We start from the raw sequence: 27353 nt of genomic DNA on the forward strand, positions 1-27353 counted from the left end.
GCTTTGCCGCTGTACAGCCTTGTGATGCGCTCAGCAAGTGTTCAATCACCGCTGTGTTTTTATTTTTGTTGTTGCCAAAAAATTTGAAAAAAAACAAAACATTTCTTCATAAATTTAGACCAAAAGGTATTCTGTTACATTGCAAACAATATTGGTATTCATGTACTGATCTGTGCTGAAAACTCAAATCCTGTGCAGAATTCACAACTTCTGTATTTCATCTACTGATATCTTTACAATGCTGGAATGGAATTATAAGTAAACGCTGTGTCTGCATTAGTCCGTCTGTTCTGCGGTGCCATGATCTGGTGTCGCATGCAATGAATTTAGTTCCCTGTCCCCATTATTTACTTCTCTCTCCTAGACCAGCAGTTTAATATTTATAGGTATTTGCTGCCACCTTGTGGTGATTTTGTAGATTGCCAGAATTCCTATCTAGAGCAAAATTGGTGTTTTGAACCTTTTGAAAAGCTAAAACTCTTTCCTTTTATTTTCACCTGGCGATCCTTCCAATAAGTGTCATTTTTCAACAGAACAAGCTGTCCTACAAATGGGAAGGGTTGAGACAAACCATTTAGCACTTACATGTCAAATGCTTTCTCTCAGAGAAAAAACTGCTGCAACTGCAGTGTGAGCTGGAGTGTGTCTAAAATTTGTTGAATCCATCTAACACTCCCTTCCGCCAAAACTGACAATGCTGCTATCTAACTGTGCCCCCCTCATCCAGAGTGGAAACATTCATTACAGGAGCCGTTACTGGCCAGATCACCAGGTGAATACAGGGGGGGCGACTTGACTCTAAAGTGGCAGTGGGGACATTATTACTTTAAACAGCCCCTCCACAAAGGCAAGGGGTCTGCTTATTGCATAGTGTCATCGGGGAGGGGAAGGGTGCTGTGTCATGAGTGGACCTTGTCTCCCTTCACTGTAAAAGCCATCCTAGTGGCTGATTATCTGCTGGATTGCTTTTACAGGCAGCAGGAGGAGACATCCGCCCATCATCGGCTCTCCCATTTGATCTGGCAGCGGGCTACTGCAGATCTGGCAGCGGGCTACCGCAGAGCTGGCTGAGGATCTGATGGTCCCCGGCCATCTCTATGACCCTGGGAGGCCGGAAGCAGCATTGTGACATTACTTCTGGCTCTGGCAGATGTAAACACTGCCATTTTATGTTTTCTTAGAAAGTAGAGATTAATGTTTTTTTTTTTGTTATCTCGTGCTTACCAGGGTAGAGGAGACCCCAAATGTCTCCATAAAGAGGACCTGTCACAAGGGATGTTAACATTTATTGTGATGTGATTAAAAAAATAAATGGGATCGTGTAAATATAATTTTTTTTTTAAAGCACCTTTGTTGCACGCAGAAGTGAATGCATACGTAGGTCATGCCCGCATATAATGGCATCCGCTTCATAAGGGGTGCAGTGGCACCGCTGCTGCCGCCCTATTCATGTGTCTGGCCTCAAGATCTACATACCGGGCGCATGGATTCCAATGGGGTGTGTGTGTTTTTTTATTTTTATTTAAGCACATGATTAGAGCCAGAGGCTTCAAAACAGGGTGGGCTTGGGCCCAGAGCACTGCGCTCTAATCCCACCCAGTTGTTTGACACTAACAAATGAATATTTGCACACTTCCGGCTTCTATTTGGCCGGAAGGAGAATGGTCTCTTGTGGGTGACCGCTGCCGCCCCCATCTCCCGTGTGGTGGGTGGTGATCACCCCCCAGCTGTGTCTCCCGTGGGTGGAGGATGACCCGTCTCCCGGGGGGAGGAGGTGGGCGATCGGGCCCCCTTTACAAAAAAAAAATAAGAAATAAAGAAAAATATATATAAAAAGGGGGGTAGCCATCCGGGGCCCTGGTGGACCTCTGGCGGGGCCCTTTAATAAAAAGAAAGAAATATATATATATATATATTTAAATGTATTTATTTTTAAAAAAAGGGGGGTTGCCATCTGGGGCCCTGGGGACCTCTGGGCCCTTTAATTATATTTATTTATATATATATATATATATATATATATATATATATATTATAAAAAAGGGGGGGTTGTCATCCAGGGCTCTGGGGACCTCCGGACTCCTAAAAGGAAAAAAATATTGTCCCTTTAATAAAAAAAAAAAAAAATATATTAAAAAAATATATATTTTTTTTATAAAAAAATAAATATAAAAAAAGGGGGGTTGCCATCTGGGGCCCTGTGAACCGCTGGACCCCTTACAGGTGTACTGCCTGTACCCCCCTGATGGCGGCCCTGGGCACGGGCAAGTTTATTGGGTCCAGATAAATGGGGGGAAGCCTGAAAAAGGAAAACTGTTGCAGTCACCACATCTAAGGAATGCTGAGCTTCAATATATTTCTTGGGTTTAGCTACACTGTAACACACACACCCCTTTTTAAAAAATAAAAAACAACCAAATCTATTTAAAGAACACAGTTGATCTGCTATAAATGACACTTGGCAAGATACACGTTGCATATAATATCTAACATCACTTTTCTCTCCTTCATTCAAGTATCATGGCTTAACTGTTGTATAAAGTGGACCTCTCCTTCAACACAAGCTGCGCCCGGGACACAGACACCAGATTTGTTTTACTGACGCATTTTTTATGGTTTGTGTTAGAACTACAAAAATGCATTTACCTGGCCTGTGCGGCGTCACCGTCTTACCAATATGGAGGGAATATCCTGAGCCTGTGAACATTTGTGGAGGACCGAAGAATTCAGACTCTACTGGACCTGCCTCGGTTTTCCCATTGCTTACCTTCACTCTTCTCCAATGTACCTGATACTTATATCAAGAGGCACATTCGTATCCACACACCCAAGCCTTGCGTGATCTGTATGACTTCAGTTTCTTGAAATCCAAAATCCTGGTGGCTTGATGAAACAAAAGGACAATACTCTGACATTTGTGGGTGCCGGTATTCATCAGGAGATCATCCAAGCTCACTATGTGTATTATAGAGCAAACCCGTATACAACGTATACCCAACATTTTCATAAAACATTGAGCCAGATGGTCAGGACAAAGCCATGCCTAGATCCTCCCACTGTGATGCTCTTCACCCAACACCTGGGCTTAGCACAGTGTTTCTCAATTCCAGTCCTCAGGCCCCCCCAACAGGTCAGGTTTTCAGGATTTCCCTTCAGATGAAAAGGCTGTGGTGATTACTAAGGCAGTGAAACTGATCAAATCACCTGTGCAAAATAATGGAAATCCTGAAAACCTGACCTGTTGGGGGGGCCTGAGGACTGGAATTGAGAAACACTGGCTTAGCAGTAGAGCTCTACCTCCATTGGTAAGCTCAGGTGTTGGGTTATGTGTGTCAATGCAGGAGGATCTAGGCAGGGTTTTGTTCTGATCCTTTGGATCCAGAAAGCTTGTATACCACCAGGAACCCTGCATAGTGTTTTTTTTTTCTGCAGGTGCCCTACTTTCTTCTAACCATCTGTAGACCCGCTGGTAGGTTGACAGTTGGATACTAATTGTGGCAACAAGTGAATTGTTAAAAAAAAAAAAAAAAAAAAAAAAAAAAAAGTGAGGACAGTAAGACTGAGTGTTAAAAGCTGGGCAGGTAAGTAAATATACATACCTGGGAAAATGAAAAGGGCCTGTTTTCATCTTGTATAAGAGCATTGACAAAACACTTGCAGAGCTTGCAGCGTCTTTGTTAAAGCTTTTGACCACTTGCCTACCGGGCACTTTCACCCCCCTTCCTGCCCAGGCCAATTTTCAGCTTTCAGTGCTGTCGCACTTTGGTTTATTTTTAATTTTTTGCTAAACAAAAAAGAAAATCGAAAAAAATAAACATATTTTTACTTTCTGTTTTAAAACGTTGCAAATAAGTGTGCGTTATTAATTCGTTCTTGCTGCAATTTCAATGCATTTCAACGGGAGGTGTGTTTTTTTTTTTTGTTTACTGACAAAATGAAGCAAGCAAGATTTTTAACACCAGAACAAACCAGTGTGAAGACATACATAGAATTTAATACATTTTTCTTGAGCTATTCTTACACTAAAGGCCGACAATAAATTAAATTTGTATTCCTTTAAATTCATAATATTAAAAAGTTGAAAATGATACAATTTTGTGTGCATGTATATATATAAAATATACAATATATCCTTGGATTGCGACTAACTTGGTCTTCGAGTGTTTTACAAGATAAGCACATTTTTTTCAATATATTTTAACTTGCTAGACGAGCGATGTCTTGCAATACGACCGGGTACGATTTAAAGCCTGACTTTAGCCCTACTTCTGTGAGATTTGTAATGATTTGATATGACTTCAGTGCTACTTCAAGCGGAGGTCCACCTAAAAAAAAAAAAACATTAAAAACCAGCAGGTACAAATACTGCAGCTGCTGACTTTTAATAAATGGACACCTTTAATAAATGGACACTTACCTGTCCAGGGTGCCCGCGATGTCGGTAGCCGAAGCCGATCAATCGCTCAGGTCTTGGCTGCCCCGCCGCCATCCTCGGTGAGGGAATCAGGAAGTGAAGCATTGAGGCTTCACTTCCCGGTTCCGTACTGCGCATCCTCACTGGTCCCCGCTGTCTTCTGGGACCTGTGTTTTTTTTTCCAGAAGACAGCAGGGGGGAAGTGACATAGACCCCCGCAGATTCTGCGGGGGTCTATGCCCAGAAGTGGGTGCAAATTAGGGCTGCAACTAATGATTATTTTCATAATCGATTAGTTGGCCGATTATTGTTTCGATTAATCGGTTAATAACCTTTAAAAAAAAAAAGGAATTTTGCGGCGATTTGCATTTTTTTATTTTTTTTGGGCCAATTTGTTATTGGGCAGATTAAAAAACACAAATTGCCTCAAAAATGCATTACATGCTTTTGTGTAGCTTCTCCGTTGAAGTATATTGAACCCAAAAAAATAAATAGTACCGTTTTGCTTTAAAAAAAAAAGTCATTCCCCTTTCCAAATACACAGCAGGTGAAAAAAAATCATAGGAAACCATGTAAACAAGAAAAAACAAGAGTAAACAAGAAAAAACAAGAGTAAACACACAGAGGTGTGACCCAGGCCTGAGATGTTTAGTAACATAATGGGGTTAAAAAAACGAACATTAGTACAAAAAGAGCAAATAATCGCTACTTGTAAGACCCGGTTCACACTGGGGCGACACGACAGGTGGCTCAGCCGCCTGACGTGTTGCGTCCCATTGAATGCAATGGAACCGTTCTAATAGGAGCGACGCAAGTCGCTCCGACTTAGAAAAAAGGTTCCTGTAGTATTTCGGGGGCGGCTCGGGGCGATCTGCATTGACTTCTATACAGAAGTCGTTTTGCGAATCGCCTCTGAAGTCGTCCTCAGGACGACTTGCAGAGTCGCCCCCGAAGTCGTGCCGCCTATGTGTGAACCGACTCTAAGGGGTTAATTTTCTACTGTGTGACAGTGAAAGTAATATTTCCAGTAGCGATTTGCTCTTTTTGTACTATAAAGGGGTTTAAAAAAAAAATAGCCCTTTTTGTTGCTGGCCGATTAATCGATTATGAAATTAATCGATTACCATTTTCATAATCGATTAGTTGTCGATTAATCGGTTAGTTGTTTTGGCCCTAGTGCAAATACCTGTATTATACAGGTATCTGCACCCCCTACCCCCTGAAAGGTGCCAAATGTGACACCGGAGGGGGGGGGGGGGGTTCCGAAAAGCGGAGGTTCCAGTTTTGTGTGGACCTCTGCTTTCAGTGAGAGCTGCTGTCCATGTCACAGGGAGGAACAGTGATGTTATGAACAAAAGTTTAACTAGCAAAGGGTTAATATTTAAAGCGGGGGTTCACCCTATCAACGCAAAAAGAACATTTTTTTTTCTTTTACCATAAAATCAGGCATTGTAGCGCGAGCTACAGTATGCCTGTCCCGATTTTTTTACCCCCGTACTCACCTTGTACTCGTAGATCGAAGATACCAGGGAATGGGCGTGCCTATGGAGACGGAGGATGATTGACGGCCGGCTCTGGCGCGTCACACTTCTCCGGAAATAGCCGAAATAGGCTTGGCTCTTCACGGCGCCTGCGCATAGCCTGTGCGCAGGCGCCGTGAAGAGCCGAGACCTACTCCGGCTGTCTTCGGGGAGAGTGACGTGCCAGGGCCGGCCGTCAATCATCCTCCCTCTCCATAGGCACACCCATTCCCCGCGGGAGCCGAAATCTACGATGTCCGATTACAAGGTGAGTCCGGGGTTAAAAAAATCGGGACAGGCATACTGTAGCTCGCGCTACAATGCCTGTCTCGATGGTAAAATCAAGTCAGTGAGGGTGAACTACCGCTTTAACTCCTTTCAGGTTCAAGTAAGAGAGGTGCCGCTAAAGCCCCATACACACTATTGGATATTCTGAAGATTTTTGTCCTCAGATTTACCAAAACCATGTAGTAGAAGGGTCTGCCTACAAATTTAAACTCTTAAGGTTTGACGTCATATTAGATGGTTTTGGTAAATCTGAAGACAAAAATTTACAGAAAATGTTATAGTGTGTATGGGGCTTAAGTGTAGCAATATGGTTATAGTTAATGAAGGTACAGTTGAACCTCGGATTATTAGCGTAATCCGTCTCAGGAGAATGCTCGTAATCCAAAGTACTCGCATATCAAAGCAAGTTTCCCCATTGAAGTCAATGGAAACTAAAATAATTTGTTCCGCATTGACTTCAATGGGATGCAATACCAGAGGTGGAGGGGCGCCAGAGAGCGCCGAAAAGGCCAGAGGACACTTCGGCTAATTTCCTGCACCCCTGTACCTCAGGCCAAATGAGGTACTGCAGGCCTATTTTCGGCTCTGCTCGGCTTCTGCGCCCTGTACCTCAGGCCAAATGAGGTACTGCAGACCTATTTAGCTTGAATTCTGCTCGTCTTGCGAGTCAACAATCGCAAACCGAGTCAGAATTTAAAAAAAAAGTTGCTCGCAAATCAAAATGCTCTCAAACCAAGTTACTCTTAAACCGAGGTTCCACTGTACAACATTTAGCAACTCACATGGTTGATGATTAAAAGAGGCACATCTAAGTACGCAGGCTTCTGGGGGTAAAGCTGTCCACATAGATCGTCCTCCATGCCACCTGCTGTCAGTCTGGGAAGACTACCCTGCACTACCCTGCAAGGCTTGAAGCACTTGTGGAAGGCTGGTGGCAATGTGGAGAACGTTCTCCGTTTCTAAATGTTGTACCTTCATTAAATGTAACTATATTGCTACACTTAGCCTGGGTTCACGCTGTAGCGATGCAGGAACCAGCGCAATTCCATAGCCGGTTTCCGCATAGCATCTCTCCCGCAGGTAGTTTACACTGCCCTCTGCAAACCGCTGTGGGTGTCAATACAATGCGCAGTGCGAACTGTGAGCTCACACAGAAATCAGATCGCATGGGTGAGAACACCTATGCAATCCGATTCCAGTGCAGGGAAAAAAAAAAAGTCCCTGCGCTCTTTTCCTGCGAATCCAATGTGAGGTCAGCCATACAACTTCAGTTGTATGGCTGAACTCGCATTGCACAGACATCGCATGTGATCGGCGTGGCAGTGCAAGTGCAAGTCACATGCAACGTCTTTGTTCGCACAAGTGTGATCCCAGGTTTCTCCTCTTTCATACTGTGTAGCTCCTGCTGGATTCCCTATTGACACTTTTTGTTATAGTTGTGGAACAAATCCATTATTTCTTATGGGGAAATTCAAGTGCTTTGGATTACAAGCGTGTTTCTGGAACTAATTATGCTCGCAATTCAAGGTGTTACTGTATTTTTTAAAAACTGCCGTTTTCAGTTAAGTGCATCCCGAATTTTCAGTTTCGACACAAAAATTTCCATTCGGTGCACATCTAATGCTTAGTAAATTTTTCCTGAAGATGTACTATTAACCACTTAAGGACCGGACCAATATGCAGTTAAATGACCCAAGGGGTTTTTACAATTCGGCACTGCGTCGCTTTAACAGACAATTGCGCGGTCGTGCGACGTGGCTCCCAAACAAAATTGGCGTCCTTTTTTCCCCACAAATAGAGCTTTCTTTTGGTGGCATTTGATCACCTCTGCGGTTTTTATTTTTTTGCGCTATAAACAAAAATAGAGCGACAATTTTGAAAAAAATGCAATATTTTTTACTTTTTGCTATAATAAATATCCCCCAAAAACATATCTAAAAATGTGTTTTTCCCTCAGTTTAGGCCGATACGTATTCGTTTACCTATTTTTGGTAAAAAAAAAAAAAAAAAAATCGCAATAAGCGTTTATCGATTGGTTTGCGCAAAATTTATAGCGTTTACAAAATAGGGGATAGTTTTATTGCATTTTTATAAATCTTTTTTTTTTTACTACTAATGGCGGCGATCAGCGATTTTTTTCGTGACTGCGACATTATGGCGGACACTTCGGACAATTTTGACACATTTTTGGGACCATTGTCATTTTCACAGCAAAAAATGCATTTAAATTGCATTGTTTATTGTGAAAATGACAGTTGCAGTTTGGGAGTTAACCACAGGGGGCGCTGTAGGAGTTAGGGTTCACCTAGTGTGTGTTTACAACTGTAGGGGGGTGTGGCTGTAGGACTGACGTCATCGATCGAGTCTCCCTATATAAGGGATCACTCGATCGATAAGCCGCCACAGTGAAGCACGGGGAAGCCGTGTTTACATACGGCTCTCCCCGTTCTTCAGCTCCGGGAAGCGATCGCGACGGAGCGGCTATAAACGAATAGCTGCGCCGTCGTCCCGGATCGCTCCCCGAGGGGATCCGACCGCCGCATGTAGCGGGGGGAGTCCCGATCGGACCCCTGACCAGGCAGGCACGTACAGGTACGTTGATGTGCCTGTCCGTGCCATTCTGCCGACGTATATCTACATGAGGCGGTCGGGAAGTGGTTAAGCAGCTTTTAGATGATGTCTGTGTGCTTAGGGTCTAAAGCAGGGGTCTCCAAACTTTCTGAACAAAGGGCCAATTTACTGTCCTTCAGACTTTTAGGGGACCAGACTGTGGCCAGTGGAAGTAGAGAATGCCCAATTATTGGTATCAGTGGAGGGCATTATTGCCCCACTGTTGGTATTAGGGGAAGAAAAGGTTCCCCATTATTGGTGTCAGTAGGAAGAAGAGGTGGTGTCAGTTGGGGGAATAGTGCTCCATTACTGGTATCAGGAAGGAATAGCGCCCATCATTCGTGTCATTGGGAAGAATAGTGCCCCATTGTTGGTATCTGGAGACGGAATATGACGCTGCAGTTGGTGTCAGTGGGAGGAATAGTGTCCCATCATTGGTGTATGTGGGAAGAATAGTACCCCATTGTTAGGGTCAGTGGTAGAAATAGTACCCTACTGTTGGTATCAGTGGCAGGAATTATGCCCCGTTGTTGGTGTAGAAGGAATAGTGCCTTGTATCAGTGGCCCAAGGGCCTGATAAAGGCAAGCATCACACATCTGGCCCCCCCGGGGCGCAGTTTGGAGACCACTGGTCTAAAAGATTCATTACATCAGGGATATGCAATTAGCGGACCTTGAGCTGCTGCAAAACTACAAGTCCCATCATGCCTCTGGGTGTAATGCTTGTGGCCGTCAGAGTCTTGCTATGCCTCACAGGACTTGTAGTTCTGCAACAGCTGGAGGTCCCCTAATTGCCTATCCCTGCATTACATCAACCCCTGCTGTCAGCTCAAGCAGACACATGAAATTCTTCCGATTGAAGTGATCTTGAATGTCATTACTCTGCGATTTTTATGAAATTTGATTGATAGAAAGGAGTTTGATTTTTAATTAAAAACGTATTATTTTGGGTTGAGATGTTTTACGCGTTTCTCCAGCCATACAAATATTTCTCTTGCCTATTTTGAAAGTCGCTGACCTTTTCCATTTGACAGAATGATTTTCCTCCTTCCATAATTTGATTGGCTGCCTCGTATGGCTAACCTCAGTCATTTGTTAAATTTGCCAATCAAACAAAAGCAATAAGAGAACAAAAGCCTGATGTCATATGCATGGAAATCAACGTCAAGGAACAAACTAACCAACGCGGAGCAAAATGTGCCGCTTGCTCTGGAAATCATTAAATATTTTTATATGAATATTTTGGGACAATGCGAATATGATTTGTATTATGGAAATTAAAGCAGACGGTTTACTGTGAATGTGAAAGAATAAATAAAGCTTTATTTTCTAATTTGTGTACTAAGTTGTGTATTTAAATAATAAAACTGGAAACACCATGCGGATCTCAGATTCACTGATCCTGAAAGGTATAGGCTTGTAACAAGCATGCAGCTAACAATAAGGCGTATGCTTGTTCCAGGTTACAATGGCAAGTCAGCAGCACCTCCTTTTATTACCCAGGGTTCCCTTCAAACATTTTTTTAATTGATTAAAGCAGAACTCGTGGGAAAATCTGAAAGATTTAAAAATGCAGCTCTAATCATTAAAGCGGAGGTTCACCCTAAAAAAAAATTCTAACATTACATTGTGCTCACTTCCGACATTGACAGTGTGCTGATCTTTTTTCTGCCCTACATACCGTTGTATTCTTATTTTCCCCCCGGCTTCCGGGTAGTGAATCCCGCGGGAGTAGGCGTTCCTATGCACAGGCTAAGTGATTGACGTATGACAAAAGCTCCCCCCCGGCGCATACGGCCGCATCACGAGTTGCCGAAAGAAGCCGAACGTCGGTGCGCAGGCGCCGCCGTATAGAGCCGACTCGCAGTCCAGCTTCTTTCGGGAACTCGTGACGCAGCCGCATGCGCCGGGGGGGGGGGAAGCTTTTGTCATACGTCAATCACTTAGCCTGTGCATAGGAACGCCCACTCCCGCGGGATTCACTACCCGGAAGCCGGGGGGGGGGAAATAACGATACAACGGTATGTACGGCAAACAAAAAAAAAAAAAAGAAGATCAGCATACTGTCAATGTCGGAAGTGAGCACAATGTAATGTTAGAATTTTTTTTTTAGGGTGAACCCCCACTTTAATGCATCATTACATTTATTGTTTAAAAATGCAAGCAGTGTAAAGTACCTAAAAGTGACCAGTTATCAGCCTCTTACAGTCTTCAGTACAGCAGAGCTCAGGGAAAGGAGGGAGCAGCACAATAAGCCAGTGAGGTGACATGCTGATTGGCGCAGAGAGCAGAGCAATGAGCTGATCGGCCTTCTGCATCTCTTTTCACTGTCCAGTCACCAGGTGGGGGTAGGGAAGAGACCTAGGAGTGAAAGGAAAAAGTGCAAGAGAAGAAAATTCAGGTCCTCTTCCCTACCAGAGAGGGTTGTGCTGTGCCATGGTCACTAAATAAATGTAAATGACTAGACACAAATGGAATATTGCTTCTGATGTTCTAGCCACCGCAATAAAGCCCCGATCGCACCCGAGCGTAATGGAAACGTGTTTCAGTAAGCTTTTCTTGAAACGCAGCAAAAAAAAAAAAGCCAAATTGTGCAGTGCACAGTTGAGTGCCGTTTATTTTTAATGGCGCCGTAAGAGCTCTTAGGGTATTTTGTCGCACGATAAAATACCTGAAAAACACACAAAAAGCTCTGTTCAAAAATGCGCCAAAGTCGGCTCCAAAAAAATAAATTAAATATAAAAAAAATAAAAAAGATACAGGGGCTACTTTGGCTTATTTTTGGAGAGTAGGGCAGCCCATTCAAGTGAAAGGGCCGTCCTACACGGTCGCATCAAAAAGGCCCAAAAATCACAAAGTGTTTCTACGCTCAGATGTGAATGTAGACTAAGGCAGTGGATCTCAATCTCAGTCCTCAAGTACCCCCCAACAGGCCGTGATTTGGGAACTTCCCTTAGATAAAGTAGCTCTTATTCTTATCCCTACCAGGTCATGCAAGGATAAGGGTCTGGGTATGGATTTTGGGGGGGAACCCCCACGCCATTTTTTACATTTTGGCATGGGGGTGCCCTCCAAATCCATACTGGACCCAAGGGCAATTCTTCCTTTTTTTTTTACATTCAGCGAAGCCCGCTGACAGCTGATGACTCATCAGTTGGCGCTTCCTGGCCCCCTCCTTAGCAACCAGCTAGATACAGTGGTAAAAAAAAAAAAAAAAAAAAGCAAAACGAGGTAAAAACACATGTCGAAAAATGCAGCAATCATTAAAAAAACTAAATGCATAGATGAGAATCAAGCCTAAGGGGCCCAAACAGTGCCTACCTGAACTGCTGATACAAGGCAGGATGGATCCATGTTTACGCCAAATTCTGACCCGGCCATCTGAATGTTGCAGCTGAAATCGAGACTTATCAGACCAGGCAACATTTTTCCAATCTTCTATTGTCCAATTTAGGTGAATTGTAGCCTCAGTTTCCTGTTCTCAACTGACAGGAGTGGCACCCAGTGTGGTCGTCTGCCGCTGTAGCCCATCTGCTTCAAGGTTCGCTATGTTATGCGTTCAGAGATGGTATTCTGCATACAATGGTTGTAACGAGTGGTCATTTGAGTTACTGTTGCCTTTCTATCACCTCGAACCAGTCTGCCCATTCTCCTCTGACATCAACAAGGCATTTACCTCCACACAACTGCTGTTCATTGGATATTTTCTCTTTTTCGGACCAGTCTCTGTAAATCCTAGAGATGATCTGCGATTTTTATTGGGACGGCAACATTGCGGTGGACAGATTTGACACTATTTTGGAACTATTGACACTTGTACAGCGATCAGAGCTACAAATAACCACTGATTACTGTATAAATGTCACTGGCAGGAAAGGGGGTTAAACACCAGAGGGTGATCAAGGGGTTAAGTGTGTTCCCTCAGCGTGCTCCAACTGTAGGGGGGATGGGCTACCACGGACATGACAGATCAAAGTTCCTGATGACCGGGAACAGTAGATCTGTCATGTTACTAGGCAGAACAGGGAAGAGTCTTGTTTACATAGGCAGTTCCCAGTTCTGCCTCTCCTCGCCGTGATCGCGGCCCACCAGTTGACATCAGGTCCCACAGCGCCTGCTATCGCAGACTGACGTACAGGTACATCAGTTTGCGCAGACGTGTCATGCTGCCGACTTATATCGGCGTGAGCCCGTTGACAATCGGTTAAAGTGAATCTCCATCATGAAAGAGAGGAGAGCGTTTAGTAGTATTCTCAAGCTGCTTTCCTGAAGCCTTTAAATCAACCCTCAACTTGAGTTGGAAAATGGTAAATCGCTCATAGTGCAGTACTGACTATAACTTCACACAAGTCGCTAGAAGCCTTTCAACAACTTTCACCTAGTGCTGAAGCTTTCTGAAAACCCATTTACAGCCTTTTTTATTGGGAAAGCCAGCACTGTCACTAAAGTATATGCAAGCCCAACCCTTGTAGGTTTCAAAAAGTGCCACATCTTTTAAACAAATGCTAGTTAAAATTTTTCCCCTTCACCCACATTATCATACACACTGCAGTACCAGTGGCTGCAGGTCCTGCATTGTATGTCGGTGAGGGGGGCAGCCAAAGGACCCAGAGAAGTGGAGTGACTGTGGAACCTGTCCTCCATCATGGAGTTTTTGTCCATTCGTCAGCCTATAATAAAAACCATAAGCAAGCATTTATTAAGATGGTGTACCAAATAAACTTGTAAGATATTTAGGCAGTAGTATTATTGTAAGTTAAAGGAGTTGTAAAGGAATTTTTTTTTTTTTTGCTGAAATTACTGTTTACAGGGTATAGAGACATAATAGTTAACTGATTCCTTTTTAAAAATGATTAAAAATAGATAAAAATCAATCATATAATGTACCTGTAGTTTGTTTCGTTTTTGCATGCCGTTTCCTGCTTCTGTGATGTACAGAGACACAGAGCCAATACAGGGCAGTGATGGTTTGTAAAACTAAACAGATTGGTGTTGTGGGGTTTTAGACACACAGTAATCACACCTCATTGATTAGTGACCACAGAGAGAAAGCTCCCAGTACTGTGGTCATCAGGAAACAGACAACCAGGAAGTGTTCAGAACAGAGAAGAATTACAGCATCAGAGCAAAAACGAACAATGAGGACATGAAACCAGGACTGCAGTAAGGTAAAGGAAGCCATTTAGCTAAAAAAAAAAAAAATCCTTTAGTGACCCTTTAACGAGGCATACTAATGCTGCTAAAATTTGACCCTGGACATCCTTCTACATAACCCCATACTGACCAAAACATACCAAAATCAGGGGTGTCTGACTCCATTTCATCATGGGCCGCATGGGCATTATGGTTGTCCTCGAAGGGCCAGTTGAGCACCACTTTACACCAGATGTTAAGAGCCCCCCCACCATCAGAAGTCAAGAGTCCCCCATCGTCTTTTACATCACAGTTCACCCCCCCCCCCCCTTACCTCGTGCTGCTGGAGCTGGAAAGCAAAAAGTGCAGGGCCTGGAGGACGGGGGGGGTTGGAGCCAGCTGAATGGTGAGACCAGGCAAGAGGGGGCGGAGACCAGGAGGTGCTACAGCGAGATCTGTAGGAGGCACAGGATCAGTAGAAGGAGTTCTGGCCTCCTTTCTGTTGCCAACTGCCGAGGTGGGGGGGGGGGCAGACATGAGCCCTCTCTACAGCTGCACAGAGAAGGGCAGGATCTGGCAGAGGAGATCTGTCCTCCTCTATGCTGCCGACTGGTGAGACAAGGTGGGGGCAGGAACAAGGAGGTTGTCACAGCTGCAAGAGAAGTGCGAGGGCCAGATGAAATGGCCTGGAGGGCCGTATTCAGCCCACGGGCCTTGTGTTTGACACCTGTACTTTAACAAGTAAAAGTCCAATTCTTCTGTGTAAAGGACTGTTTATGTGCACTTGGGACGATGCAACTTCACCCCCCCCACTTAATTTGTCACATTTGACGCTAATGATTTACAGTGCAGCACTTTGTATATTCATTCTATTTTGGTGACCAATATCTTAGTAATGCATTTACAGCTTGAGCAATATTTTGGTAGCCGACAAGCACAGAATTTTTCCTTTTTGCAATTACACCTTATTGCTCTGACCCAACTACCACTGATCCTTGCAGTGCAGGGGCAGAGGGGGGATGGGGGATGGAGAAGGTGTACTGAAAGTGTGGGTGTTGTATTAGTGATTACAGAGCTGCATTAACCACTTAAGCCCCGGACCATATTGCTGCCTAAAGACCCAAGGTGTTTTTACAGTTTGGGACTGCGTGGCTTTAACAGACAATTGCGCGGTCGTGCGACGTGGCTCCCAAACAAAATTGGCGTCTTTTTTTCCCACAAATAGAGCTTTCTTTTGGTGGTATTTGATCACCTCGGCGGTTTTTATTTTTTGCGCTATAAACAAAAATAGAGCGACAATTTTGAAAAAAATGCAATATTTTTTACTTTTTGCTATAATAAATATCCCCCAAAAATATATATAAAAAAAAATGTTTTCCTCAGTTTAGGCCGATACGTATTCTTGTACCTATTTTTGGTAAAAAAAAAAAAATCGCAATAAGCGTTTATCGATTGGTTTGCGCAAAATTTATAGCGTTTACAAAATAGGGGATAGTTTTATTGCATTTATTATTTTTTTTTTTTTAACTACTAATGGCGGCGATCAGCGATTTTTTTCGTGACTGCGACATTATGGCGGACACTTCGGACAATTTTGACACATTTTTGGGATTTTTGTCATTTTCACAGCAAAAAATGCATTTAAATTGCATTGTTTATTGTGAAAATGACAGTTGCAGTTTGGGAGTTAACCACAGGTGGCGCTATAGGATTTGGTGTACACTGTGTGTGTTTACAACAGTAGGGGGGTGTGGCTGTAGGAATGACGTCATTGATCGTGTCTTCCCTATAAAGGGGATGACGCGTTCGATGCGCCGACACAGTGAAGCACGGGGAAGCCGTGTTTACACACGGCTCTCCCCGTTCTTCAGCTCCGGGGAGCGATCGCGACTATAAACAAATAGCCGCGCCGTCGTCCCGGATCGCTCCCCGAGGGGACCCGACCGCCGCAAGTCGCGGGGGGGGTCCCGATTGGACCCCCGACCCACGTCTAGGCAGGGACGTACAGGTACGCCAATGTGCCTGTACGTGCCATTCTGCCGACGTATATGTACATGCGGCGGTCGGGAAGGGGTTAAAACCCAACCCTGGTAATTATACATCAATAAAAGGCAAGCAATGTAAAGACTTGACCCAGTACCAGCCTATTGCAGTCCATGTACAGCTGGGAGTGAGAGGATGAAACGGTACAAGGGGCCAATCCGTTCATGTGCTGACAAGAAGAATGCTGAAAGAAAGCATGACAGCGTTGAACGCATCACTTTGCTGCATCTCCTGTTACTGTCCAGTCACAGGCTGGGGTAGACAAACTGAGCATATCTAGTGGCAGAGAAAAAGTACCAAAGGGGGAAATTTGTGGATTAAAAAAACAAATACTGCAAAAGTTGGGTTATTTCAGATCTTTTTGGCTGGAGTTCTGATGCAAAGCTCACTAGTAGTAGTGAAGATGTCATCTCATAGCTTGGAAATTGAGAAATGATAGACGGATCCAGGAAGTGCGGTGTTATTCCAATAACTTTTATGTAGTATTATATCAGTGTGTTACAAAAATACATAAATATGATACAAATAGCATCTTTGTAACATCTGCTCAATCATTCCAACATGGTTCAATGTTGCTGCAATACATTATTTTTATTATATTATTTCTATTACAATAAAATGACATTTATTAGTCCAATACATAAAATATTAAATTGAGCTTGAAAATAAATATTTGGTATAGAAACTTCCAGGAAAATTGATTAACATGATTTTGTGCAAGTCACAATATATAAATATTAAAAAATACTCAGGCACTTAACTAGAACCCCAACAAGAGTGCTTCTCAAATGACTAATACAAAAAGTGCAACAAATGTAAAAAAAAAAAAAAAGAATGCTTATGCAGTTTGGTCCGGCATCAATATTAGACTCAGAACATATACATGCATAGAGATGTATTCAGGGTGCAGGGAATGCATCCTGAGCTACACATTATCTCTATGGTGACACACAGTTTGGACAATTCCTTGCGTTAACATATGAGAAAAAAGGTAACTGAATGACAGAAACCTTCAATCTGCTTGGAACATCATTGCAGTAATTCAAGAGGCACTGCAACCCCAGGCAGGACCAACTACAGTCCAACCACTGCAATATTACAGTTGGCCAGAAGATGGTGCCGTTAGAAAAATAAAGTCTTGTTATATGCTGCTGGTGGAGGAAAAAAACCTCCATATACTACACAAGAAAGTGCTAAATAAAAAGGGGGTTTCTAATTGCTCTGGAAATGGTGCACTTAGGGCAACACAATACGGTAGCATTTTAACCTATGTGTTCCACATGTGTACACGCCCATCCATATTGTGACTACACTTCATCCTTAGGCCAAGCACTGACGGCCAGCACTCAGCATATGTAGATTAGTCCAGTGGTTCTGTTCATTCTGCATCATAGGCGGCATCCATGGGACTTGCCCATATACCTTATTCCTTCCTTGTTGATAGCTAGGCACAAACTGTGGCTGATATTGGAAATGGGAATTCTGCCTTCTCTTTGGGTTCTTGTTCCAAGTAGGAAGAGTCAGTTGTGGCACAAATTCAGGCACCTGGACAAAAAAAGATAAAAACAGAAAATAAAAATCAACAATGTAAAGGAAACTAGTCAAGACAAATGCTGGTTACGCTTGGTCTTCAAGAGTTTGAGTCAGAACACTGGTATGCAGACTCCTGGTGATGGAACTAAAGGATCAGAATGATGACCAGGCGTTTTCCTCCTGATTTAGTCACCACAGACTCAACACACACACACACACACACACAGTCCCTGTAATGACAATCAGCTACACTTACCTTTCCAGTGGCCTGTATTTATGTGCCGCCGCTTCAGTGCTCCCTGGCAGCTGCCAGTAGCTAAACCTTTGGATGTGTGGGGAATGCCCGTTTCCTGCCACACACTTCTTTTTCTTGAATACCTGCAGTTGTCAGGAAGCAGTGAAGCACACGCATTTCACAATGGGCCAAATTAAAAAAGTTTGTATAGGATTTTTTTTTTTTTTTTAAAGGCTGCCCAGCCCCCACCTTGTTTTGGCAAGACCCTGTAATGAGGTCACTGTGAAGTTTCCATTATAGGAACAATCTTTTTCATGTAGCAACCAGTCAGATGTAATCTCAACATAGCATGCAGGTCTGGGGTAATGAGCTCAAAAAATTCTATATACTGTATTTTCCGGCGTATAAGACGACCCCCTAATTTTCCAGGAAAAATTTTGATTTTGGGATATACTCACTGTATAAGACTACCCCCTTCTTACTAGTCTTTCTGGAAGCTGAGGGGGAGCCAGAACCGACTGTGCCATTACATTACATTCCTCACTGTGCCATTACATTACATGCCCAGACTGTGCCATTACATTCCTCACTGTGCCATTACATTACATGCCCAGACTGTGCCATTACATTCCTCACTGTGCCATTACATTACATGCCCAGACTGTGCCATTACATTACATGCCCAGACTGTGCCACTGTGCCATTACATGCCCCCACATTGCCATTGTGCCATTACATGCCCCCACATTGCCATTGTGCCATTACATGCCCCCACATTGCCATCACTTGCCCCTCACATTGCCATTGTGCCATTACATGCCCCCACATTGCCATCACTTGCCCCCACTGTGCCTGAACTTGTTGCCCCCCCCCCCCAGTGCAATAACACTCACTTTTTTCCCCCAGCGCTGACAGTCCCCCATGCTGCGATCGCGATCGTGAATGATTTCAAAGCCGCGCCTTCACTGCAGAGTGTTCTGTGATAGGAGGAACAAAAATCTTCCCAGCAGCGCCTCTGTTATGTTTTCCGCCTATCACGGATGTCTTCTCATCTCGTCCGAGGATGAGAAGGCATCTGTGATGGGAGGAACAAAGAATAGAGGCGCTGCTGGGAAGATTTTTGTTCCTCCTATCACAGAACACTCTGCAGTGAAGGCGGGGCTTTGAAATCCTTCACGATCGCAGCATGGGAGACTGTCAGCGCTGGGGAAAAAAAAGTAAGTACTGAGACCGTACCCGGCGTATAAGACGACCCCCGACTTTGGATGCATGTTTTTGCATCCAGAAAGTCGTCTTATACGCCGGAAAATACGGTAATAAAAATAATGGTACAAACTCCAGGAGTGACATCCTGATCCTTCAATCACAACTTTGTGGGTTACGGACCTCGAGTATGCATGTGCATATCACCATATGTCCTACCACTACATACAGTTCAGCCGTTGCCAAAAGTTTTGAGAATGACAAATATATTGATTTTCACAAAGTGCTGCTTTAGCGTTTTTCAATCTTTTTGTCAGATGTTACTAAGGTATACTGAAGTATAATTACAAGCATTTTATAAGTGTCAAAGGATTTTATTGACAATAAAATTTAAAAAGGGGTCGTAAAGGTTTATTTTGTTATTCTTGCCTCCACTATGCAGTTCATTTTGCACAGAGTGGCCCTGATCGTCCTGTTCTGGGGTCCCTCGGCGGCTGTCTCGGCTCCTCCGCACAAATAACTAACCCCCTCTGGGAAGCTCTTTTTCGAGGGGGTAAGCTTGCGGGCACGCTCCCCGTCATACACGCTGCGTCCATGGACACAGTGTATGACTTGGCCCCGCCCCTTGGCAGCCGTGTCATTGGATTTGATTGACAGCAGCGGAAGCAAATCAACCCTGAGATGCAATAAGGTGAAATAACAAACAAACCTTTACAACCCCTTTAAGTTTATGCAAAGAGTTAATAATTGCAGTGTTGATCCTTCTTTTTCAAGACCTCTGGCATGCTGTCAAATCAACTTCTGGGCCTCCGACTGATGGCAGCCCATTCTTGCAAAATCAATGCTTGGAGTTTGTCAGAATTTGTGGGGTTTTTGTTCACCTGTCTCTTGAGGATTGACCACAAGTTCTCAATTAGTTTAAGGTCCGGGGAGTTTCCAGGTCATGGACCCCAAATTTCCATGTTTTGTTCCCTAAGCTACTTCGTGATCACTTTTGCTTTATGGCAAGGTGCTCCATCATGCTGGAAAAGGCATTGTTCTTCACCAAACTGTTCTTGGATGGTTGGGAGAAGTTGCTCTCGGGGGGATGTTTTGTTTCTTTATTCATGGCTGTGTTCTTGGACAACATTACGAGTGAGCCCACTCCCTTGGCTGAAAAGCAACCCCACACATGAATGGTCTCGGGATGCTTTACTGTTGGCATGACACAGGACTGATGGTAGCGCTCACCTTTTCTTCCCCGATGCCCCAAACAATCGAAAAGGGGATTCGTCAGAGAAAATGACTTTACCCCAGTCTTCAGCAGTCCAATCCCTGTACATTTTGCAGAATCAGTCTGGCCCTGATGTTTTTCCTGGAGAGAAGTGGCTTGTTTGCTGCTCTTCTTCACACCAATCCATCCTCCGAAGGCCTCACTGTGCATGCCGATGTACTCACACCTGCCTGCTGCCATTCCCGAGCAAGCTCTGCACTGGTGGTGCCCCGATCCCGCAGCTGAATCAACTGTAGGTCCTGACAATTGCTGGGCTTTCTTGGGCACCCTGAAGCCTTCTTCATAAATGCAGTGGAAATGTTTTTATGGTATTAAATACATTTTCATGGCAAAGAGGGACATTGCAATTATTCGGATCACTCTTCATAACATTCTGGAGTATATGCAAATTGCCATCATAAAAACTGAGGCAGCAGACTTTGTGAAATTTAATAATTTTTATCATTCTCAAAACTTTTGGCCACAACTGTATTTGTCCTACCACCCAATATACATATGCTTGTTCAAGGGCTTAGCAAGGAGAAGACCAACAGCCCTGAAGCTTCGCCCTTCAAAGACAAGTCTGCAATGGTAAATCCCATATTTCTTCCACTACAGGTTCCCTTTATGATGCCCTCAGTGATCTCTTACCACGTACAACATGTGCATCAGATTCCTTATAGTTACAGGATCCAGAATCATGTTTTTTTAGGAATTGCTTTGTCTACACCAAGCTCTTTCCAGGCGGCAGGCTCACACCACACTGCTGTGTACAAAGGCAGATCTCTACATACAGATTTTAGAACTAGTTACTGTTGCTTAGGAGCAAAATGAGCCCGACATTCAAATGCAAAAAAACAAGGAAATGAGAAGATAGGATATCAGATTTAAAACATGACCTCAGCTCCACTTGCTGCACAGCTCGTTAACTATTCCTCGCACAGTAAAGTACATAATGGAAGATTGCCAAAATTGTCTGTGGCCAGTGTGGTAAATGGGTGTCCTTACACACCAGCCGTATAAAAACAAAATTATATATGGTCTTTTACTACCAGGTCTGTACGCACCTAATTTCTCCCTCTCCTATAAGCTCATGGTCACTTCAATGACCATAAACTTAGAGCTCTGCTATAAGACTCTGCTGAAAATATCTAGAACTCTACTGATCAGCGGATTACAACCCGCTGATCAGAGTTATTAACCTCAAATATGACCGCCCCACTTCCCACCCATATTAAAAAAAAAAAAAAAAAGGGGCAAGAACAAAACATAGCAAGACCCAGTGACTGATTGGCCAGATGGAGAAGCCAGAAGACAATACAAATATTAATTTGCTATTGTCACAAATGGGTGAGTTTGGGGGTACAGTGCTCTGTGCCCCAAGCCAAACCTTTTTCAAGCCAATTACGAGCCCCAGGTTGTTTGGGGGGGGGGGGGGAACACACACACACACACACACACACACACACACACACATACCCCACCTCATACAGACATACGAGACCGGCACCCTACAGGGGTGACCGACCACTCCTGGCAAGACCCCTTTCACATGGAGCGGACTGTCAAGCAGATCCGCCTGCTCAGTGGGGGATCTGTCTGCAGATCCATGCTGAGCAGGCGGATGACAGGTCTGCGTCCACTCTGCTGATGCAGAGCAAACACAGTAGGGCTGCAACGAACGATTATTTTCATAATCAATTAGTTGGCCGATTATTGTTTCGATTAATCGGATAATAGCCTTAAAAAAATTTGTTGTTGGGCAGATTACAAAACACAAATTGCCTCAAAAACACATTACATGCTTTTCTGCAGCTTCTCCGTTAAAGTATATTGAACCAAAAAAAATAAAAAAATAGCCCCGTTTTGCGTTAAGTCCTTGCCCTTTCCAAATACGCAGCAGCTGAAAAAAAATCATGGATGTGAACGTGTCCCATAGGAAACCATGTAAATGAACTATAGTGTGTTTCTGCAAAAAACACCAAAAAACAGAGGTGTGACCCCAGGCCTGAGATGTTTAGTAACATAATGGGGTTAAAAAAAGAAAAATAAAGTACAAAAAGAGCAAATAATCGCTATTGTAAGGGGTTCATTTTTACTGTGGGACAGTGAAAGTAATACTTAGAGTAGCGATTTGTTTCTGTACTATAAAGGGCTAATTTTTGATTTTTAACCCCAATAGGTTACTGGCCGATTAATCGATTATGAAATTAATCGATTACAATTTTCATAATCGATTAGTTGTTTCGGCCCTAGAACACAGCCCGATGTTCTCTATGGGGCGGTCAGATGGAAAAAGAGCGCCTGTTCATTTCCATCCAATCCGGTCTGCTAGATAGATGGGGATGGGATCGGATGCAGGCGGGTGTAAAAAATGGACATGTCCATTTACACAAGCCTCTCCATAGAGAATAGGTGGTCTGATTGGGCCTGCCTGAAAAACAGACCCCTGAACGGTCTGCGTGTGTGAAAGGGGCCTAAGGATTTGTTCACACAGGTGTTCCATGCATCTCTGTGCAGGCAATCCCATTTAGGAAGTAGCACCTGCACGAATAGAGCCGTTGCTCCCAATTTTACATCCATGTAGGTCCGCATGCATGTCCCTGAGCTCACAATGTCTGCGTTCGGGGTGGTGTACCCTCACAGATGTCAGATTGGGAACATCAGCTAGGCCTGTGCAGCCATTCCATCCCAATTGACATAAATGGGACTGCCTGTACATGGATGCACGGAACACTGTGCAGGTTAACATGGCCCCCCCATGGGAGTACACTTTAGTATGACACAAGTGAACGATGCTTTTAGTAGCAATTTAGCAGGAATTTTGTAAGTTATGTCGAGTTTATGTGCACCCTCCCTAAGGTGATTGTACTGTTAGATCAATGACCCCCAAGCATGCAAATAAAAAAAACACACAAACACACAAATACCTGGTAAATGTCACATGTTCTGGGTATTACTGGAGTGGGTGGGGGGTTTTTATGACTTATATACACTTCGTCTTCTGATGAAGATCCGGAATGGTAATCTGATGTAACTTTGTCCATGGCATAATTCACTTTCTGAGAAATCTCAATCTTTTCGTCATCTTTGCTGTCAAAGCTGGCCACCACAAAAGAAGGGTTCTTCTCTCCATACCTAGTATGACAAGAAAGTAAAACAACCATAAACAGACACTCATCGCAATCATTGCCACTGGACACAGGTCAGAGCTTTCTTTACACCCAGTCATTCCCACTCTGCCCAGACAGACTTTAGCTATATTAGCAATAGCAGAATGAATCCCAAGCAGTATCCTGATTGGAAGGAACATTGTTCTGTCTGCGGAAAAAAAAATTATGAAGTCATTTTTTATACCAGGAATTTATTAGGACTGCTTTTGATAGGCAACCTAAAAAAAAAAAAAAAAAAAAAAAAAAAAAATGTATATTCTCAGAACACCATGGGGTCGATTTACTCAAACTAGAGTGCTAAATCCTGTGCAACTGTGCATGGTAGCCAATCAGCTTCTAACTTCAGCTTATTAATTAAATATAAAAAACAGTTAATCTTTTTACATTAAAATATTGCCACTATATACCAATTGGATGATCTGTATACCACAGTTACACGATAAACTGCAGCCTTTATACACGCCCACATGTGTGATGTCAATATCATGTGACCTGGCCATCTGAGAACAAGTAACTGTTCTCTCCAGCATAAAAGACAACTGAGCATGTGCAGGTCGGCTACTCTGCCTGTGTTAGCTGGCCTTCCCCAGATAGGCAGTGGGGGTTGATCGATGCATTTAGGATAAAACAGCCCATTTACACAATGCAGGTTTAACCCTTTAAGTAAAAAAAAAACAAACACACACAAACACAATTGGTTTCTATGCAGAGCTGCACCAACCCCAATGTCACCCGCTGATCAAAATTATAGATATAACTGCAGCTGGCAAGGAACACTTTACAAGCAAATGCTTAATTATATAGAGGATTTGCACCAACAGACTAGGGCATTACAGCAGGCCTAGACACGTGTCACCCAAAAATAAGCACTACACAAACTGCATACTGTGTGAGACAGGCTGAGCCAAGACGTCCTTAATCACGCTGCAGCAGGAGTGGGTGTGTTGGTGCCAGTCTTTATCCCAGTAGATGCCTTCAAGGGTGCTGTTTTTATTCAGGTTATTTGAACTAAGATTGCACAGATTGAAAGCCATTGCCGGTGTGCGGGGGCAGGCTCTGAAATCCTGGAGTTAGTGTTGGGGAAAACTGGTACCAGTGTCAGTCCATCAAAACTAAGCACCCTTACTTGGATCTGGCTCCTATAAGATACACGGCGAGGGATTCTTCCTCAACACTGAACACACCTTTAATGTGGTTTCTCGCTCTTCAAAGGGCCCTTTCAGACGTGCGAATCCAATGAAGATCCTTTTTTTTACCATCCACTTGCTCAGCGGGGATCGCTCCGTTGATCCCCGCTGAGATGCCAGATGACAGGGCGGTCCCCGCACACTGTGCAGGGACCGCCCTGTCAGATCTCCGCTCTACTCTATTCGGGGGGGGGGGGGGGGGGGATCAGATGAATACGGACCATCTGTCCGCGTTCATCTGATGGAAAAATATAGGATTTTCCTCTCTGTCTTCAGTCCCTGCTATGGTCCGTTTCTGATAAGATCGGATGTCAGCAGATGTTTATCCACTATCCCATAGGGATACATGTATGTCCGTGTTTCATTCAAAAACGGATGGATGTAAAAACGGACAATACTGTTTGTACGTGTGCAAGGGCCCTAAGGCCCTTTCACACAAGCCAAACAGATTGTAGATGGATTCCTATAGTGCAGTGGTCATCAACCCTGTCCTCAGTGCCCACTAACAGGCCAGGTTTGCAAGATAACTGAAATACATCACAGGTGATATCATTTGCTGCTCAGTGATTGCAGTATTCTAGTCTGCATCTCCAAGGTAATACATAAAACCTGGCCTGTTAGTGGGCCCTGAGGACAGGGTTGATGACCACTGCTATAGGGACTACAGATGGTTTGGTAACATGCCTCCAGTCCCACCTCACACAGCCTTCACTTCCACTGATCACAGCTACTTACAATCTTTTAATCTCCTGGCATAACTCTTCACTTATTATATTTGGATACGTTTTTCCTCTCTTCCCACTTTTGTTTTCCCCCATTTAATAGCATATGGATAGGCTCCACAGTGCCACCTAGTGTTTACCAGGTGTTGCTACAATGCCACAGCATTGCAATGTTTTTTTTACAAAAGTTTACTAGCACTCAAAAAAGGGACACATACATACAGTACACCTATGTTGTTCATCTTCAGACTTAGAGATGAGAGAAGGTTGCTGCAATATAGCATACACAAAAGGAATGTGTTATAGAAAATTGTAAAGTTCTGCTGAAGATAAAATTGAAAAGAAACGTAAATCAAATTGTTCACATAAATAAGTACAGTAGGCAACAAAATCGCCACCCTTTAAAATAATTCCATTTTGTGGCTTTACAGCCTGAAATTAAGACCGTTTTTGTTTTATCCAGCTGTGTTTACTCCGTCCAAGTTTTAACATCCGAGTGACAGATATAACACCAACATGTCAGGAAAAAAAAAACAATCACAGAGTTGGAAAAAGGATCACCCCCTCCTACAAAGGACTTGTAAACTCAATCAGGAGTAGCTAATCATCTTCTCAATGACACACAAAGCCATTTTACTTTCAACTGTGATCATTTTGATTAGCTCAGCATGAAAAGAGTGTTCCTGGAGAATTTCAGTCCCTGGTAGTGCAACTGAAGAAACAAACTATGGGTGGCAAGGCACTATCGGGGGGATTTTTGGGAGAAAGGTTTTGTGGACAGGCACAACTCAGGAGATAGATATAGATATAGATAGATATATATATATATAGATATAGATATAGATATAGATAGATTATATATATATATATATATAGATATAAAAATGTATGTATGTATGTATGTATGTATGTATGCATGTATAAATATATACATATACACACACACACACACACACACACACACACACACACACACTTTATCAATGCCTAGAAGCACAGTGACATTATTAAGAAGTGGAAAGTATTTGGTACAACACAGACCCTCCATGGATCCGGACGTCGTTCCAAATGGTATCAAAAGAGCCAGGAGGAAACTGGTCAGAGAAGCTACCAAGTGGGTTACAGCAACTCTGAAGCAGTTGCAGGAATTTATGACAAATTGTGGTCGTTGTGTGCATGCGACAACAAGATCACATGTTTTCCACAAATGTGGATTGTATGGGAGTGTTGCAAGGAGAGAAAACACACACACACACACACACACCTCAAAAAAGGCCATATGCAGTCACGGCTAAACTTTGCCAAAACACACCTTGAAGATTCTGAGGCCACATGGGGGGGGGGGGGGCGTTCAGGTCACTGAAGACTAAAATTGAACTATTTGGCCTCAACACCAAACGATATATCTGTCAAAAATCCAATACAGCTCACCATATCCAAATAACACCATTCCTACAATAAAGCATGGAGGTGGCAATATCCTGTTACGGGGGCGTTTCTCTGCAGAAGGGGCTGGAGCACTTGTCAGGATAGAAGAAAAATGGATGGGACAAAATACCGTCAAATTCTTGAGGAAAATCGGCTGCTCTCTACCAGAAAGTTGTCAATGCGAAGAAGGTTTACCTTCCTACGTGACAATGACCCAAAGCACAGCAAAAATGACCACACAGTGGCCAAAGGAGAAAAAGGGTGAATGTCCTTGCATGGCCTAGTCAGAGACCAGACTTGAACCCCATTGAAAATCTGTGGAATGACTTGAAGACTGCAGTCCACAAAATGGTCACTATCAAATGTAACTGAACTTCAGCAGTTCTGCAAAGAGGAGTGGGCAAATATTGCAAAGTCTAGATGTGCAAAGTTAGTAGAGACATCCCAACCGACTAGAGGCTGTAATTGCAGCAAAAGGGGGTTCAACAAAATACTGACAAGGGGGTGATCCTTTTTCCAACTCGGTCATTTATTTTCCCCCTCCGACATATTGACATATCTTTCACTTGGATGTTATAAGTTGCACTGAGAAAATGCAGCTGGATAAAACAT

At 43.5% G+C, this 27353-nt stretch overlaps 2 protein-coding genes across 2 annotated transcripts in view; one reads left to right on the forward strand and one right to left on the reverse strand.

Annotated features, from left to right (window-relative positions):
* Window positions 1-3085, forward strand: part of CXADR (CXADR Ig-like cell adhesion molecule) — an 83786-nt gene extending 80701 nt beyond the window's left edge. The window contains exon 8 of the mRNA XM_040338807.1: window positions 2517-3085. Coding sequence (XP_040194741.1) covers window positions 2517-2540 — 24 coding nt within the window. The 3' untranslated portion in view covers window positions 2541-3085. The remainder of the gene's footprint in view (window positions 1-2516) is intronic.
* A 13376-nt stretch (window positions 3086-16461) lies between these two features.
* The window catches only part of BTG3 (BTG anti-proliferation factor 3), a 42194-nt gene continuing 31302 nt past the window's right edge, over window positions 16462-27353 (reverse strand). The window contains exons 4-5 of the mRNA XM_040338808.1: window positions 23162-23369; window positions 16462-17553 (exon numbers count right to left, since the gene is read on the reverse strand). Coding sequence (XP_040194742.1) covers window positions 17329-17553; window positions 23162-23369 — 433 coding nt within the window. The 3' untranslated portion in view covers window positions 16462-17328. The remainder of the gene's footprint in view (window positions 17554-23161; window positions 23370-27353) is intronic.

This window comes from Rana temporaria, chromosome 2 (genome assembly GCF_905171775.1).
Source record: "Rana temporaria chromosome 2, aRanTem1.1, whole genome shotgun sequence".
NCBI lineage: Eukaryota > Metazoa > Chordata > Amphibia > Anura > Ranidae > Rana > Rana temporaria.